This window comes from Callithrix jacchus, chromosome 18 (assembly GCF_049354715.1).
Source record: "Callithrix jacchus isolate 240 chromosome 18, calJac240_pri, whole genome shotgun sequence".
Lineage (NCBI taxonomy): Eukaryota > Metazoa > Chordata > Mammalia > Primates > Cebidae > Callithrix > Callithrix jacchus.
The window spans coordinates 26,968,849-26,988,065 of NC_133519.1; the positions used below are offsets into that span (position 1 = coordinate 26,968,849).

The following is a 19,217-nucleotide window of genomic DNA, read 5'->3' on the forward strand; positions in this document are numbered from 1 at the left end:
GATAATGTCTTTCTAATACAAACTTTCAGGGAAGAGCGGTAGAAAAGGAAAGTTACTCATTTTACAAGGTTAATATAAGCTTGATATCCAAACCAGACAGAAACATCATAAGAATGGAAAGGTATAACCAACCTTACTTGTAAACATAGACATAAATATTTTAAAGTATAAGAAAAGTGAATGAGTAGGTACACTTAAAAACTTATGGTGACAAGGTGGAGTTTGTTTTAGGAGGATAAAAAGATGTAATTGACTAAATTAACATATTTTAAAATATGATAAATTATAAGCAGAAAAGCCTTCGGCATATATAACTCTTATTCTTGATAGAAAATCCTACAGCTGGCTGGGCACGATGGATCATGCCTGTAATCCCAGCACTTTGGGAACCCGAGACAGGCAGATCACCTGAGTTCGGGAGTTCAAGACCAGCCTAACCAACATGGAGAAACCCTGTCTCTACTAAAAATATAAAATTAGCCGGGCATGGTGGTGCATGCCTGTAATCCCAGCTACTTGAGAGGCTGAGAGGCAGGAGAATTGCTTGAACCTGGGAGGCAGAGGTTGTGGTGAGCCAAGATCGCGCCATTGCACTCCAGCCTGGGCAACAAGAACAAAACTCTGTCTCAAAAGAAAAGAAAAGAAAAGACAACCTATAGCTTGGAAACAAAGAAACAGCTTTAATTTGAAACCTACAACAAAAGGCATATACACAGTATAAAGAAAAAACTGTAGAAGCATTTTCACTAAAATCAGTAACAAGACAAGAATGCTCTCTATGGAGCAAGAAAAACTATTTGCAATTCTCAAAGAGCCTATTTCCCTGATATTTAAAGATCTTCTGTAAACTATATAGTGCTTGTTTCTCCAACTAGAATGAACTCTTCCTGAGAATGGAAACAATCCTCTTTACTATTCATCCCCAAGACATGAGATAGTGCATGGCACATCGAATTGTTAAATAATTATTACATAAATACATAACTGTTAAATAGAGTTGTTCCTTGGTATTCTCAGGATGCATTAGTCCCTTTTCACATAGCTATAAAGATACTACCTGACACAGTGTAATTTATAAACAAAAGAGGTTTAATCGACTCACAGTTCAGCATGGCTGGGGAGACCTCAGGAAACTTATATCATGGTGGAAGGGGAAGCAAGCACCTTCTTCACAAGGCGGCAGAAGAGAGAAAGAAGCCCAGGGGAAACTGCAACTTATAAAACCATCAGATCTCATGAGAACTCCCTCACTATCACAAGAACGGCATGAGGGAAACCACCCACAAGATCCAGTCACCTCCCACCAGGACTCTCCCTTACCTGGAAATTACAATTCAAGATGAGATTTGGGTAGGGACACAAAGCATAACCATGTCACAGGGAACTGGTTCCAGAAGTCACACGTATACCAAAATCTACAAACACTCAAGTCCTGCAGTCTGCCCAACATAACCCACATATAGGAAAATTCAGCCCTCTTGTATCTGGGTTTCATATCTGGTGAATACTGTATTTTTCAGCTCTCATGTATTCATGTTTCATATTTGCTGACTAATGCATTTTCCAAACACATTTGGTTGAAAAGAAATCCATGTATAAGTGGACCCTTCAAACCTGTGTTGTTCAAGGGTCAACTCTATTTGTTGAATGCCAAAATAGCTTTTTTTCTTATAAGGACAAGAGTGATGTCTTCCAAGCTCTTTACACTTCAGAGCTGAAACCAGAAGGTAAACAAGTTTTTGGGTACTTTGCTTACAAGAAAAGTGTTTTAAAGGTAGAAATAGTCAGGCCCAGTCGTGCATGCCTATAGTTTCAGCTAGTGGGGAAGCTAAGGCAGGAGGACTGCTTGAAAGCAGGAGTTCAAAGCTGTATGTGTTACACTATGATTGTATCTGTCAACAGGCACTGTACTTCAGCCTGAGCAACACAGCAAGATTTGTCTTAAAAAGACAAAAAAGAAACTCTAAAAAACTGAAAACGAAAAAAAAAAAAAAAAGTGGAAAGCATGGCTTCAGGCAAAACGTAAGTAATGTTAACAAATTCCTTGTATTTGAAAGGAAGCACTGATATGGATCTATTCAGACTCTAGCTGTCATAATTTCCAGGCCTGTAGTAAAAGTTTCAGCATAAAAGCCAAGACAGCCATACCTTCTTATTTCTGAGCATTGTCAAAGTGCCAGTCTCTTTGAATCGTTTTCTAAACTTGCTAGACAAATTCTACAAGGGCTATAACACTCTGAATCATGTTTTCCATGACAAGGACACATAGACCATGAGGCAAGTCTAGCCTCTGTACAGAAGGAAGAAAATTTTGATCATTTGGAACAAAATGCCCCTTAACAAAATTTTGGTTAAGCGCTCTCCTTCCTCCAGACCCCTAAATTTTGCCCCACCATTTTCCTGAAACAGCATATAGTCCCTCCTGAGAATAAGCTGGCCTCCAGATAAAATAGTCTGATATATCTGATATATCACATCACCCATTTGCCTCACTTCTGCACACCTGGTTCTTTCTAGCTTTGTTTACTCCCTATAAAAGGAAAACTCTTTTTGCCTAAATCTCAAGTCCCTTGTAGATCTGTGGTCAAGCATTTTTCCTACTGCTTTTTTCTCCCTGCAATAATTATTTTGAATAAAGTTTCTCCTTATTAAGTCTGGATTTGACTTTTATTCCACAGTCTCGCTAGTAATTTATCTTGCTATTGCATATCCTGTGACATCCCAATCCTACGGGTTTCAGGTTTTATGATTAACCTTAAGTTAATACTCAGCATAAAATGATGAGACACCACATGGAGCAGATTGCTGCTGTTGCAGCTTAAGTCCTCGTAGACCCATTAGCCTCCAGCCAATCCAGCAGCAGATTACAAACATAGAGGGGGGTCCCAGTGAGACCTGCAGATTTTCCCATCTAAGCTCAGAAGAAATTACCAAACTGTAGAGTCATGAATTAAATAAGTGGATGTTATTTAAGCCTCTAAGCTTATAAATGTTTGTTATGCAGCAATAGATTAAGGATATATTGACTGCATACATTAATGAATGAAAGAATGAACAAACGCCAGTCCGGAGGCTGTGCCGACTCCTAAGTAACAAGAAGGTACACAAGGATCTCCATAGCAGATTGTTACTGGGGCTTCTGATCCAAGATATATAGTATGTGATCTGACACAGATGAAAATACGTCTTTTGAGTGTATTTTTGAAACATCAGTTGCTATGGGGGTGGTGTTTGGAGTCTATCAAATGGTGTCACCCACCAAAAATATGGAGTCATGATATTAAGAGGATACTAGTGAGTTCTCAGTGAGTCATGCATTCACCCTAGACTAAAAAATATCCTCATCATGTTGTAAAGAAAAGTCAAAATTACATAGAAAGTTGGATTAGTTTTTAAGGCACTTTTTAAAACATGAGTATATTAATTCAGCGTCTATTTCAGTAAAAATACATTAACCTTGCCCTTTATATGCCAGATACTTTACTAGATGCTAGGAATAAACCAGTAAAGACAAAGTCATCAAAATCAAGACTTTGAGTTGAATTGAAAGATACTGACAGTTATAATAATAAATGCAAAGGCAGCAGTTAAGGAATTTATTGCTTATATAACTTTATATTTTGGGATAGTGCTAAGATCAGAAATGGCTGGATTCAAGGCTGAAATGATGTGATCAGAATTCATTTCTCTCCATTTCTTTTTTTTTTTCCAAGACAGAATCCCACTCTGTTACCCAGGTTGGAGTGCAGTGGCACCATCTCGGCTCACTGCAACCTCTGCCTCCTGGGTTCAAGCAGTCCTGCTTCAGCCTCCCAAGTAGCTGGAACTAATTTTTGTATTTTTACTGGCTAATTTTTGTATTTTTAGTAGAGATGGAGTTTCACCATGTTGCCCAGGCTGGTCTCGAACTCTTGACCTCAGGTGATCCACCCTCCTAGGCTTCCCAAAGTGCTGGTATTGCAGGCGTGAGCCACTGTACCCAGCCATCTCCATTTCTTAACTCTGCTTTCCTTTGTGTGGGTCTCATTCATTGGTTCCACATGGTAGCAGGATGGTAGGAAGATGGTGGAAACAGTTTCAATCCCAATATGAATATCTCTTATGCTTCAGATCCAATGAGAAAAACAAAACAACCCACAAGTTTCTCTTCCTTGACTCATTTGCCCATCCTTGAGCCAATCTTTGAGGAAAGCATTTTGAATGTGATTCACTGGTTTAAAACTGGATTATATGCTGCACTTTAGCCTAGAGTTTTAGGCTCTTCAGAACCACATGGACAGAAAAATAAGAAAGAGCACAGCTACTCAAATGCTACCAGAAGTAAGGCAAATGGATAATGGGGGCCAAAACACAATCCATGTGCACTATATAGAACCTAGGGTTTGTCTTTCTCATTTACTGCAAAATCTTACACCAAGTTTATCATTTGTCTTTTTTTTTTTCCTGAGATGGTGTCCCACTATGCTGCCCAGGTTGGACGAACTCCTGGATTCAAGGGATCCTCCTGCCTCAGTGTCTTCGGTACCTGTGACTAAAGATGTGTACCCCTGCACCTGGCTTCGTTTACCTTTTTATGCTGGACTTCGTCTTTGACATATGGGGGTTTAATTTTTGTTATTAATGTTGTTAAATATGTCCATCATTTTCTTAGAGATTATTTTAGGACATTTAGCCAAATTCTCCATAATTCTCACCACCTGAGTACCTGGGACTAAAGATGTGTACCACTGCACCTGGCTTGGTTCGTCTTTTTATGCTGGCCTTTGTCTTTGACAGGTGAGGGTTTAATTTTTATTGTTGTTAATATGTCTTTTTTTTTTTTTTACTGATTATTTTAGGACATTTAGCCAAATTCCCCATAATTCTCACCAACATTCATTGATTATGCTTTCTCTTCTCACGAGGAAAAAATAGAAATAAACTGTGACTCAATATTGTTCTCAAGGAAGTCCAAGACACCATGTTCTATGTGTGTCTTTCTGAGAAAGATATATTTCACATTAGTAAAACAAGTGAAACATGTAATTTTACAGTTTTGTTGAATAAAACCGCTATTCAAATTGCAACAGCTACTGTCAAAAATGGCTCTTGGCTCCTGTATTAGTTTGCTAGGCTGCCATAACAAAATACCACAGACTAGGTGGTTTAAACCCCAGAAATTTATTTTCTCACAGTTCTCAAGACTGGTAGTCCAAGATCAGGTTATTAGCAGATTTGGGTACTCTTGAGGTTTCTCTTAAATGTGCAGTAATTTGTTATGGCAACAATAGAAAAGTAATATACTGTGGTTGGCACCACAGTGGATGCCAACACTGAATTTAGCTTATAGTTTCTTCAGAGATGTTATCAAGATCTAGTTACATCTTGGTACAAACCAAGTATTTGAGAGTGATATACAGCAAATAAAGAATGAGGAATGGTGCATGACAAGCACTTTTTACTTGTGACAATGGTTCAACTGAAAACCAAAATGTGCTCTTGTATCATTCAAAGTAACATCAAACAGAGACGATCTAGATTTGGCAAGGCAACCCTCAGTTGTTGAACATGGGGTGGAGCGCCAAGATTTTGGCCATCAGCTTTATTGCTTTGACCTATTTTTTCCAAATGAAGGTGAGATACCAGTTTCTACTGTCTCACAACAAAGTGATAAATGCAAATATAGTTGATAAACTGGTTTAATGGCTGATGCTCAAGCTTCTGTGTCAGGGACGACTTATGGTGTGATAAAAGACATATCTACTGTACCTGAATAAGGCAAATGATAAAGAATTACCACACTGATTCAGAAAATAAGAGGAATCATTGCCAGAGGAAAGCTTGCTTTATTTCACATCACACTCAAAGGTTAAAAATATGCCCCTCAAACTAACTTTTCTTCCAAGCTGCTATATACGTCTAATCAAAATTATTGTGTCCGCATACTATCCATTCTTCGTTCAGTGTTGTTTATTCACAAATTCACAATTTAGTGGTACTTCAGCATTCCGTTTCTTATATAATTCAGTGGTATAATTCTTTTATTGCAGGCTTCTCTTCTAAGAACTTGGGCATGAGTCCAGGAGGATTGGGTTGGAAGGCCATCTGAGTATTATTCATCACATTCAAACTCATTCCTTCTGATATCCATGATTCATCCCTAAACCAAACTTGTATACATCATTTCTCTTTGCCATCAGTTGAATTTCTTGTCATGAAACTTCCAAGTAGCTTATGTAAATAACACTCAATCTTTTTGGCATGATTATACACAACCACACCCATAAAGTACTATAGGTTGGACATAAGAAATCAGAACATCCAAACTTTTTGAGCACTGACATGACACTCAAAGGAAATACTTACTGGAACATTTTGGATTTCAGATTTTGGGATTTGGGATGCTCAGCTGGTACGTGTAATATAAATATTCCAAAATCCAGAAAAATCTGAAACACTTCTGGTCCCAAGCATTTCAGATAGCAGATCCTCAACCTGTAACAGCACAGGATTCATGCTGTGAACTCAAGTTAGTTCAGAATCTCTTTGTCTCTCAGGAACACTGGACCCTTTCCTACTTTTCCACATAGTACAAATATTATATTTCATCACTTCATGATTTTGTTCTATCTTCTTGACTATGAACTTATGTAATTTCATATTACATAGTATAAAAATAACTTCAAGAGTGAAAGGAGTGGGTATTAGAGGTGCTATTATTTACTCACTGTTCGGGGCACTAGGCAGAAAAATATCACTCACCACATAGGAAGGAGTCTTGATGTAAATTATAATGGACAATGTACTGTTTAAAACATTTCTTGATTCCAACTATATCCAGTTTTCCAGATCACTTTATACTCCATTGCATGCACAGGTGGTCAAATCCATGGAGAAGACTTGTAACGTTTTCTGCTATAGTTCAATGTGAGGTGGTTTTTTTTTCCCTCTGCCCTTTAATACCACCTCATGATGACACCCCAAATGATCTGCTCTTATAGAATTCATTAGACCTCATTTTGTTTTGGCTTATCTTTCTGTGGATCTAAATCTTCCTGTATCTTTGTAAACATGTACTCATTCATCATTTATAAAACTATTATTTTTTCAATCAATGTTCCTAATCTTGGGCTTTTTAAAAATATATATATTCTGTCACCCACACCTGAGTGTAGTGGAGTGATCATAGCTCACTATAGCCTTCAATTCCTAAACCCATGCAATCTTCTCATTTCAACTCCTGAGAAGCCAGGACTAAAGTCATGTGTCACCACACCCAGCTAATTTTTAACTTTTTTTGTAGAGATGGGATCTCACTATGTTGCCCAGGCTGATCTTGAACTCCTGGCCTCAATCAATCCTCCCACCTCAGCCTCCCAAAGTGCTGCTGGGATTACAGACATGAGCCACTGTGCCTGGCCCTCAGTTTAGTAGTTTTGTTTTGTTTTGTTTTTTGAGACAAGTCTTGCTCTGGTGCTCAGGCTGGAGTACAGTGGCACGAACTCGGCTCACCCCAACCTCCCCCTCCCAGGTTCAAGCAATTCTCCTGCCTCAGCCTCCTGAATAGCTGGGACTACAGGTGCATGCCATCATACCCGGATAATTTTTGTATTTTTAGTAGAGACAAGGTTTCACTATGGCCAGGGTGGTCTCGAACTTCTGACCTTGTGATCCACCTGCCTCGGTCTCCCAAAGTGCTGGGATTACAGGTGTGAGCCACTGCAACTGGCCTAGTTTAGCTTTTTAATGCCTTCTTCAGTTTATTTCACATTACTAATTTAACAAGGCAACCACATTAACTAAATAACAAAACTTAATAGGAAACTATTGTTCACTCAGGTATTTGGTTATACAGTAATCTGGGCAAACAGGTAGTAAACCCTGCAGGTGAATCAGGAACCTGTTACAAAGGGCAGGGCTATCTGTAGACAGAAACCAGCAGCCTTATCTTCCTAAAATAAGTTTGGATAAGACACCTTGAAAATAATGCCTGTGAAGTTCAATTTGCTTGGTAATTTCATTCCATCTTCACTCCATTACACAGTATCAGTGTTTCTGCTAGAAGACTGGATTTTCTCTTGTCATTTTTGTGCTTTATATTTAACAACATGATGGTATTCTTTTAACTATGTGGGTTTGTTTTCAGTTTACATTTACTTTCCTTTTTTCTTGTTTTCTTCTCCTATTTGTTACTTCTCCTGAGTTGTCTTCCTTTTTGTGTGTTATATGTGTTTCGTTATGCTTCCTCTTTTTTTCTTCTGCTTTCCGAGAAGATCTTGCCAGTAGAAATGAGTAAGGACTGGGTACTTTCAGTCATTACATTTATGTATTGAGCAGTATATTTATCTGGTACAAAAAGGAAATTCTATTGCATAACATACTCTCAGCTTCCTTTTGTGATTTAGATTTTATAAAAGAATACATTCCAAAGAGGTAATACCAAGCACTGATGATTTTTTTCTTCCCTAAGAGACTTCTCAGTTGGGGTCATACTACTTCCTGTCTCATCTTAGCCCAATTTCTGCTGCTATAACAAAATACCATAGATGGGGTAATTTGAGAGACAGAGAGGCAAGATGGTAGCCAAATGTATCCAGTTATTAGGAACCCACTCCTGCAATAACTAACAGTAGTCCTCATGACCTAATCGCTTTTTGAAGGTCTCAACTCTCAACACTGTTGCAATGGCGATTACATTTCAACCTGAGTTTTGTGTGTGTGTGTGTGTTGGGGGGGGTACATTCAAATCACAGCAGTCCTCAGAATAAGCAACTTGAAACTAATTTTTTTTTTTGAGAGGAAGTCTCACTCTGTTGCCCAGGCTGGAGTGCCATGACACAATCTCAGCTCACTGCCACCCTCACCTCCCGGGTTCAAGTGATTCTCCTGTCTCAGCCTCTCAAGTAGCTGGGATTGCAGGCATGTGCCACCATGCCCGGTTAATTGTATTTTTAGCAGAGATGAGGTTTTACCATTTTGGCCAGGCTAGTCTCAAACTCCTGCCCTAAAGCGATCCACCAACCTCAGCCTATCAAAGTGCTGGGATTACAGGTGTGAGCCACCATGCCCAGCCTGGAAGGAAAATCTTTCACATTCCTACATTATCAATCACAGCACAGTGTTGTGTTTTTTCTTTTTTCTTTCTTTCTTCTTCCTTCCCTTCCTCCCTTCCTCTTTTTTCCTTTCTTTTCTTTCTTTCTCTCTCTCTCACTCTCTCTCTCTTTCTCTCTCAGAGTTTTGCTCTGTCATCCAGGCTGAAGTGCAGGTGCAGTGGCACAATGTCACTCACTGCAGCCTCTGCCTGCTGGGTTTCCTGGGTTTAAGCAATTATCCTGCCTTGGCCTCCCAAGTAGCTGGGACTACAGGTGCATGCCACCCTGCCCGGCTAATTTTTGTGGTTTTTTTTTAGTAGTCAGGGTTTCACCATTGCCAGCCAGGCTGGTCTCAAAACTCCTAACCTCAAGTGATCCACCTACCTTAGCCTCTCAAAGTGCTGGAATTACAGGCAAGAGCCACCACACTCAGTCAATCACAGTGTTTTCAAAGTGTTAGTCACTTGCCTCAGATTCACCTGGATGCTGGTACAAATCATATTCATAGGATGAAGCTCAGAAATCTGGTTTTTAACAAGCTCTCTAAATGATTCTTCTGGGCACCAATGTTTGAGAATCATGGGGGTAGCAATATGTTTAGCAAATAACAGGTCCTTAATAACTATTTGATGGTGATATACTATGCCCTTACTAAATGTCAAATGTCTCTCATGTGCTAAACTTTCTCCTGGGCCTTAACCTTGTGTTTTCAACCACTGCCTATTCCTTGAGTTTTTTTCATTCCACACTAATTCAGAGCTACGCCATCTACTGGACACCTCCAATCCTGTCATTGTTATTGCTATCCCAGAAGTCATGTTTGGAGTCACTTCTGTTTGTGTTTCATCATTTTTACATACTGAAATGGACGGTGATGAATACCACAGATATGGGTCATACTTTCAAGGATGGTAAAGACAGTTTTACACTTTATCCTATCAGCTCCTTAGTGTTTTTCTCAGAATACTCCCTTACTTTCTTTGTCACCATCCTAGTCTAGAATCTTATTTATGCTTGAGACGGTGATGAATACCACAGATATAGGTCATACTTTCAAGGATGGTAAAGACAGTTTTACACTTTATCCTATCAGCTCCTTAGTGTTTTTCTCAGAATACTCCCTTACTTTCTTTGTCACCATCCTAGTCTAGAATCTTATTTATGCTTGAGACGGTGATGAATACCACAGATATAGGTCATACTTTCAAGGATGGTAAAGACAGTTTTACACTTTATCCTATCAGCTCCTTAGTATTTTTCTCAGAATACTCCCTTACTTTCTTTGTCACCATCCTAGTCTAGAATCTTATTTATGCTTGAACTGCTTTTTTCCCCAGTCTCTTTGTTCTTAATTTCCTCTTCCGAAAGATTAATCTCCTGAAAAACTAATCTTTAAAACATTATAAATGTTTTTACCCCACTTAATGCCTTATTTCTGTTCAAGTGGTCATAATCAAAATGGAATTACATGGGCCCAGTGGTACACACCTGCAGTCCCAGCTACTTGGGAGGCTGAGGCAGGATGACTGCTTGAGCTGAGGAACTTGGGGGCTGTACTGGGCTACAATCTTGCCTATGAATAGCCACTGCATTCCAGCCCCAACTCTTAAACAAAAATGGGGGAGTCACTAATATATATTTTTTAAAGCCCTGAAAAGTAGATTCAGAGGTTGCGAAGAGAGTGATCTCATGCTTGTACACCTGACAACAAAAACTATCACAAAAAAACTGCAAAAGCCATGATTTTTTTTTTTTTTTTTTCTTGAGACAGTCTTGCTCTGTCATGTCACCCAGGCTGGAGTGCAGTGAATGGTGTCATCTTGGCTAACTGCAACCTCTACTTCCTGGGTTCAAGCTATTCTCCTGCCTCAGCCTCTTGAGTAGCTGGAATTACAGGTGCGTGCCACCACACCTGGCTGATTTTTTATTTTTAGTAGAGACAGGGTTTCACCATATTGGCTAGGTTGGTCTCAAACTCCTGACCTCAGGTGATCCACTCATCTTGGCCTCTCAAAGTGCTGGGATTACACGTGTGAGCCACGGCACTAAGCCAAAAGTCACAATCTTACATAAAAAATATTTCCGCAACATTCAGCCGGCCGTTCGGGGCGACGGACTTTCCGTCCCAGAACCATGGCCCAATTTATCCATAACCTTGTGAAGAAGACCCCGGCGCTGGTGAACGCTGCTGTGACTTATTCGAAGCCTCAGTTGGCCACATTTTGGTACTACGCCAAGGTTGAGCTGATTCCTCCCACCCCTGCTGAGATCCCTAGAGCTATTCAGAGCCTGAAAGAAACAGTCAGTAGTACTCAGACTGGTAGCTTCAAACAACTCACAGTTAAGGAAGCTGTGCTGAATGGTTTGGTGGCCACTGAGGTGTTGATGTGGTTTTATGTCGGAGAGATCATAGGCAAGTGTGGCATAATTGGCTATAATGTTTGAAGACCAATCTTTAACATCTGGTTATATTTGATTTATTATTTGAGTGTTGTTGGACCACGTGTGATCAGACTGCTATCTGAATAAAATGTGTTAAAAAAAAAAATTACTTCCGCAAAAACATCTGCCCAGCAACTTCCTGTCCAGTCTCTGACTGGTGTTACCTTGTTATTGATCTTTGCAGCCAAGGATAATGATTTAAAAACAATTATGTAATTCTCACTTAAAAAAATTTTAAAAACCTTTGTCTTCCTTTACCTCCTTGAATATGTAGTTTACTCAGTCATGAGAATTTTCACAATACTTTATTCCCAAATAAATATCTAAGAATCACAGAATGATTGAATTGAGAATGATTAAATCACACAGTTTAGTTGTTTCTGACTTCCACCCCTTAGAATGCGGCAAATAATTTTTTTTTTTTCTTTTTTTTTGTGAGACAGGGTCTCTGTCCCACAGGCTGGAGTGCAGTGGTGTGATCCCGGCTCCCTATAGTCTCAACCTTCCCCGCTCAAGCAATCCTCCCATGTCAGCCTCCCGAGTAGCTGGGACTAGAGGCCTGCTGCCACCATGCCCAGCTAATTTTTTGTACTTTTTACAGAGACGAGTTCTCACTGTGTTGCCCAGGTTGGTCTCCAACTCCTAGGCTCAGATGAATCCACCACCCTCCGCCTCTTAAAGTGCTGGGATTACAGACATGAGCCACCGTGCCCACCTATAATCAAATTTCAATATTCTAAAAAAGCCTACCAGAAATAGCATATTTTCGGGTGGTATTAAATGCTAGGTTTCCTTGTTTCGTGCTAGAATTATATCAGACTGAGTAAAATCTGTTTTCCCATTATTGTTATGTTCAATGTGGCAAACAGCTTTTCAAAATACAGGAGTGAAGTCGTGGTCGAACTAGTAAAATTGGTAACACCTGCTACAATGTTTGCAATTTGCAGAAAACTTCATTGACTTCATCTTAACTTATTCCTCAAAAAGCTGTGGAATCACCTTCAGTAGAGGAGGAGGCGTTGGCTCAATGCAGTGCTGTTTGCAACCGCTCGAAACTTCTGGGTTCTTTCCGTGTGTTTCCTGCTTACAGCATCTTCATTCCGCGATTCGGAAGCACCTGCCTACTCCTCAGGAGACAGACACAGCTCCTTCCAGTTCGCGAACGCGGTGCGTTCGTACGCCTGCGTGATCCGGCCGCTCTGCGCCTGCGCGGATATTCTCCGCTTGGGGCGGATACCCTGGCTAACCCGTGAGCTTCTACGCTCGGCGCGCGCGTGCGCAGCCACTTTTTGAGGGTTTCTACCCCTACATCAGCGTCTTTGAAACCACTCCGTCACCTCTATCATTCATTCTACTTTCCTCAGCCCTTTCACTGCGTTAAGACGGCCTGCCCTCTGGCACGTAACGAAAGAAAACGGCTTGGGACGGAGAGACTCCCTTTGCCCGGGAGCCCCGTCCCCGAGGGCGCGCCGTGGGTGTCTTAGCGCAGCCCGGCTGCGTCCACAGTTGTATACCCCGCCGCGCCCGCCCCTTCCGCCGCTCGCGCGCGCGCACGGTCGGCCACGGCGCGCCGGGGTTGGCTGCGGCGGGGACCGCGGCGGCGGCGGCGGCCTGGACAGCTGTTGTGCCTTCTACTCCCCTTTTTTAGTTTCCTCCGCCCCCTCCCGTCGGACGCCGTGGTGTGGCTGCCTTAAAAAAACGCAACTTTATTGTTCCTCAGCCCCACCTCCCGGCGCGGCGGGCGTCCTTAAGATGCACTGGGGCTGAGGGGAGGGGAGTCGGCGGAGGGTCGAGGTCGCGGTCCCTCTCCTCCGAGCGCCCGGCCGGAGGGGAGGGAGTCACGATGTCTGGTAGCCGCCAGGCCGGGTCGGGCTCCGCTGGGACAAGCCCCGGCTCCTCGGCGGCCTCCTCGGTGACTTCCGCCTCCTCGTCCTTATCCTCTTCCCCGTCGCCGCCTTCCGTGGCGGCTTCGGCGGCGGCGCCGGTGTCGGGTGGGGCGGCCCAGGCCGCCGGCTCGGGCGGCCTCGGGGGCCCGGTGCGGCCTGTGTTGGTGGCGCCCGCCGTGTCGGGCAGCGGCGGCGGGGCGGTGTCCACGGGCCTGTCCCGGCACAGCTGCGCGGCCAGGCCCAGTGCCGGCGTAGGAGGCAGCAGCTCCAGCCTAGGCAGCGGCAGCAGGAAGCGACCTCTGCTCGCCCCCCTCTGCAACGGGCTCATCAACTCCTACGAGGACAAAAGCAACGACTTCGTATGGTGGGTTTGAAGAGCATTGCCTTCTTGTCCTTAAATTATGAGTTTCTGCCGCCTAGGCTCGGGGGCGGGGGGTCCGGTGTGGGGATGGCTTGTTGGAGGGCTTGGGATACTGGTGCTGTGGTGGTGTCTGTAGAGGGATTTGAGCGTTTGTTTGCATTCAAGCTCCTGGTTGGTGGGGTGTAGGAATGTTGGAGTGTCCACGCAGGGTGGGGATAATAAAGAGGCAGGTAAGTGTTGCTGAGGAGGAAGTGAAGAGAGTTGAGGGAATAGAAGAGGGTGGAAGGTCAAGTAAATGGTTTTGGATAACAAAGTTGGGCAAAGACGTTGGGTCTTAAAAATTTTCGACTCTGTGATGAATTGAGCACCCAGTCAATCAGCAGTACTTAGATGAATTAAATTTGTCAGTGGAGAGGACTAAGCTTCCTGGAATGCAGAGGATGGAGTTGGTCAAAATTTGTTTAAGTTTGATAGATGATGCTGTAAACATAAGTATGGATGTCTTATACATTTTTTTAATACTAAGTACCCATCGTATGTATGTGTAAATATCTCTCTTCTTCCATTTCTGAGGATGGGCCACTTAGGAATCTGCTGTTGAGACCTCTGTAGTCAAAGTCTGTTAACAGATTTTTCACTTCTCCGCTAAGTGTCTTGAAAAGAGAGAACCACATTTGTTAAATAACATCCCCGTGTCAGATGTAATTGTAATTACTGGATGACAGTATACTGAAACTTCTGACTTGAGAAATGCTAGGTATCGACATTTTGTCATCATAGTTGGCATCTTGAATGATAGAGTAGTATTTAGTCATGACATTTGGGATAGAGGGGTTAGTCATTACGTGAAAGGTCGGGTCGATTGTCTTGCTTGAGAGTTCTGGAATTATTGAGTTTTAGATGTTGGTCGGATTATGAGAAGTAATTGCTGTTAGCTGGTTAAGAACTGGTAGTGTTTTGTGCTTTTTCTCTTGAGGAAATTGTTGAGCAAATATTAGTCATGTAGGAAGTTGGCTGCTTGCACAGTCATAATGAGGAAAGTTGATTTAGATCAGGGTTGAAGATGGTCTGAATTGGTGTTATTAAATATGATAGGGCTAGAAGTTGGAACTGTTAGGAAAGTTATTGATTAGACTTAACAGTTTCTAGTTCCTCCACAAAAATAATGTCTTTATTCACCTTTCTGCTTTTTTGTACATTATTCTGGATTTAGAATTAATATTTTTCATTGAACATTTGGGCCATAATGTGATTGTTATTTATAAATAATCAGTTTATGGTTGGGTCTGAGAGTCGATAGTGAGAGTGGCTAATAAGCCTAATAAAACAAAGTAGGATGTGCAGAATTTAGTTGTCTTTTTAGCTGCTATTTGCATTTTAATTTTTAGTATTCTTAACGAACACAAACATGTTAGCCTCCATGTAAGTATACAAAGATAGTGTGAAAGATATGAGAAATAAGGGAATCAATCATTGCCGTTCAAAAGAGACTTGTATGCCATTCATTGTGGGCCAGGCACCATAAAGAACTTCAGTGCACTGTAGGCTATGCAATAGGGAATTGGAAATTCTTACTTTTTTTTTTTAAAGGGTAAGATTATTACAATTTGTATTTGAGACAGAGTCTTGCTTTTGCTCTGTCACCCAGGCTGGAGTGCAGTGGCACAATCTTGGCTCACTGGAACCCCCGCCTCCTGGGTTCAAGTGATTCTCCAGCCTCAGTCTCCCCAGTAGTAGTTGGGATTACAGGTGCCTGCCAGCACATCGGGCTAATTTTTTGAATTTTTAGAGGAGACGGGGATTCACCATGTTGGCCAGGCTGGTCTTGAACTCCTGACTTAAGGTGATCCGCCTGCCTTGGCCTCCCAAAGTGCTGGGATTACACGTGTGAGCCACCGCAGCCCTGAGTATTTCACTTTCTAAGAATCTCGTTAATTACTTATTTTTCTGGTGAGGTTTAATATTCAGAAGAATTAATAAGAGTCTGTTTTAAAACTCAAGCCAGGTTTGAATTTGGCCAGGCTCTTGTGTAGGATGATATGGATTAGGCAAGGTCCAAGGAATCCGACCCCCCCCCACTCCCCCCTTCCCCCGCCCTCATTTGGCCCTGGGTCTTGTCTTGTATGCTCCAAAGTCAAACTGTGAACCAATTTAAATTATTCTATGCTTTTATATTTAAATGATGCCCAAGTTGGAATAATGATAATTTCTTACTCATTTGTGGGACATTTTAAAGGTATGTTTTTGATTCACATTTTATTTTATCTTTAGAACAATTCTGTGATGTTATATATGACTTACTTTTAATACAATACGAATTATTTTCTCATTGCAGCACAGAGAAGTAATTTTGTTTCTCATTGGATAGGTAAGGACAAAATGAGAACTCAGATTTCCCAACTCTCAACTTTGTTTTCTCTGTGTGCAATTAGAGAGTTTCAGATCTGTAAGTCTGAGTACATGTATTTAGCCTAGCGGCTCTTGAAGGGCGTAGATTGGAGGAGAAGCAGCTGTTTCTTAATCATATGAGATAAATGTTTTACCCTCTCCACTCCCTGTTCTCACCTGCCCATGAATCCCAAGAGGACACACCGAATTGGAGGGTGGGGTAGGGAGTGTAGTTTGCATATGCTTTCCTGGTGATAGGGACATGTCCTTCTCCCCTCCTTGAGAACTGTTGATTAAATAGTCACCTAATTTCAGCAATAAGCATTGGCCTCTCCTGACTTATATTTGAAAGTAAGTTTATATTGCAGAATTGATAAACATTTTAGGGGTTTATATTGCATTTTTATATTTTATTTTACACAAAAGATTGAAGGTATTATCAAGTTGAATAGTTTTAACAGTTTTATCAACGGGAGAATCTGATTCAGGAGAGTAGTATTTGGCTTGACATTGGATACATTTTCAACATTCAAAGGAAGTTTTTGTTATTTTTTTCAAAATTTTCTTATATGGAAATGAGACTGTGAGTCTGGTCTGTGTTTGAAAGATGACTTCTGTTTTTTGTACTGATTCCTTTTTTAAACAATTCTTTACTGCCTTTATATTAGCTTTTCCAACTATCTGAAATGAAGTTTTCTACTTCTGCAAGTCCCGGTCATTCTTGCAAGAGAAATATGCGTTTGCTCTTTATGGGAAGGTTAACTTTTAATCATCTGCTTGATAGAAAATAGGATCTACATTAAATAGAGCTACCATTCAGTAAATATGTGACTGCCTATTTTGTATTAAACTAAGATTCTCTCTTCTTAAGGAGCTCATGATTTGATTCGAAGAATGGTTTTTAACTGTGTAATTATAATATCATAACCTGGCATCATTTCCTCTCAGCATCATGGCAGATGTTAGTACCATTGCTTTTTCTTAGTGCCATGGCAAATGTTAAATATTCTAATGGACTGTGCATAGCACAATATATAGCTATTACCTATTAATTACATTTAGCACTAAAGATGAAGCCCATTTACCATTCTTGTTACTGTAACTGGTATTCAAACTTTTTTTTTTTTTTTTTTTGAGATGGGGCTCTCTCTATGTTGCCCAGGCTGTTTTTGAACACCTGGGCTCAAGCAATCTTCATGCCTTAGCCTCTCAAGTAGCTGGGATTAGAGATGTCACCACCTGTAATCCCAGGCTATTTTTAATAGTCTGAAAAATGCCTAGCTCTGTTTTTCAGACTATTAAAAAGTTAGACTGGGCATTGTGGCTCACTCCTGTAATCCCAGTCCCTTGGGAGACCAAGGCAGGAGGATTGCTTGAACCCAGGAGTTCAAGGCCATCCTGGGCAACATGAGGAAACCCCATCTCTACAAAAAATACAAAAATTAGCCAGGGTGGTGGCATCTGCCTGTAAATCCCAGCTACTCAGGAGGCTGAAGTGGGAGGATCGCTTAAGCCTGTGACGTCGAGGCTGCCGTGAGTTAGGATCACACCACTGCACTCCAGCCTGGGTGACAGAGTGAGACCCTGTCTCCAAAAAAAAAAAGTGAAATGGAATATAACATCATAGAATCTGGTGTAATAAAGATAGTAGCAGTTTGTGCAGCAATGTATTTCTCACTGGACATACCAGTAAAAGATTTTTTTAAGTCACTGAATTATAGAACTGAATTTACTCTGATAGAAAAGTGGAAAATTTAAGTGGCTTTTCTTTTTAGACCACTGTGAGCTTATAAATACAGGACTAAATGTAATGTTAAAGTGTATTCAGTTACTGAAATAAACCAGCATTTATCACATACTTGTTATGGTAACATCAGTCAAGAACTTCTTTGAATCTGCAAAACTCAAACTTGTTGCTTCTTTTGCTTTATAATACATGTGCCATTTGGATGACAGTGATGAAATATACTCTACAGGAGCTGATGTTTTGTTTTTCATCAGACCTATCGGTACTGTCAGATCTGTGGACTATCAGATGGTGGGGCATCAGCATCAATGGCAGCAGAAGACTCCTATGGGTGATTTAAGTGGTAGAGAAAATAAAGATGATTATGAAACAGAATAGAAAAACTATTAACTTTGAATTGTAGTCTATAAAAATTGAGAAGGAGGTACTTGTGCAATAGTAGTTCATTACTAAAGAATGTGTTGATAAGTAGTTATCTTTTCCTTTTACAAATTTTTATACCTTTTCTAATAATGGGCCAACATTACATAGGTGGATATGTTCCATCTAAGAACTGTTACTGATTAAAGTAACTACAGCCTTAAACCTTGTTGCTTACTTTTCCTTCTTGTATATTTATGTACTTAATGGTGATTTATTTGTTTTATATAATTATTTTAACCTCATACCCTTTTCCTCAGAAAATTTCCACAGCTTGGGAGGAAAGCCTTTTTTGATGGTGGAATTAGCCCGTTGTCTTTTTCCTGTTAAAATTTGTATTACAGAATGAGAATCCTTTATCTCAAGTACTTGAGACCAGAAGTGTTTTGGATTTTTGGTGTTTTGTTTTGTTTTTGTTTTTGAATTTTAGAATGTTTACATTATATTTACCAGGTAGCATTCATTCTTAATCTGAAAAATCTGAAATCCAAAATGCTCCAGTGAACATTTCCTTTGAGAGTCATGTTGACACTGAAAACATTTTGGATTTTGGATAATTTTGGATTTCAGGTTTTCAGATTAGGGATATTCAACCCATATACCAAGTAAAATGTTTTTTAAGCTCTGCATGGTGCATCCCTGTAGTCTTAGCTACAGGAGTTTGAGTACAACCTAGGCAACGTAGTGAAACTCTGTCTTTTAAAAGTTAAAGTGCTTTTAAAATTCTTGATCTGTATTTTTATTTGGTGTTGTCTCGCTCCTGTCTTTAACCTCCACCTTGTTTTTTGTCCTCTTTTTTTCATATATGCGTGAGCCAAGTTCTATTCAGAGAGCTTGGTACTTTCTCAAACAATATATTCACTGAGAGTAACATTTTTTTAATATCCTAAAATATGTTAGTT

The 19,217-nt window shown here is 40.7% G+C and overlaps 1 protein-coding gene, 1 long non-coding RNA gene and 1 pseudogene across 8 annotated transcripts in view; 2 read left to right on the top strand and 1 right to left on the bottom strand.

Annotated features, from left to right (window-relative positions):
* Positions 1-12,677, bottom strand: part of LOC144580252 (uncharacterized) — a 149,659-nt gene extending 136,982 nt beyond the window's left edge. Inside the window, exon 1 of the long non-coding RNA XR_013529496.1 lies at positions 12,513-12,677. This is a non-coding gene — a long non-coding RNA (uncharacterized LOC144580252). The remainder of the gene's footprint in view (positions 1-12,512) is intronic.
* LOC100393972 (ATP synthase, H+ transporting, mitochondrial Fo complex, subunit G pseudogene) lies at positions 11,173-11,516 on the top strand (annotated as a pseudogene).
* A 414-nt stretch (positions 12,678-13,091) lies between the features above and the next one.
* COP1 (COP1 E3 ubiquitin ligase) overlaps positions 13,092-19,217 on the top strand; it is a 229,676-nt gene continuing 223,550 nt past the window's right edge. For all 7 annotated transcript variants that reach the window (XM_002760336.5, XM_008984964.4, XM_008984965.4 and 4 more), the window contains exon 1: positions 13,092-13,763. In XM_002760336.5, the coding sequence (XP_002760382.3) occupies positions 13,357-13,763 (407 nt within the window). In that variant the 5' untranslated portion in view covers positions 13,092-13,356. The remainder of the gene's footprint in view (positions 13,764-19,217) is intronic.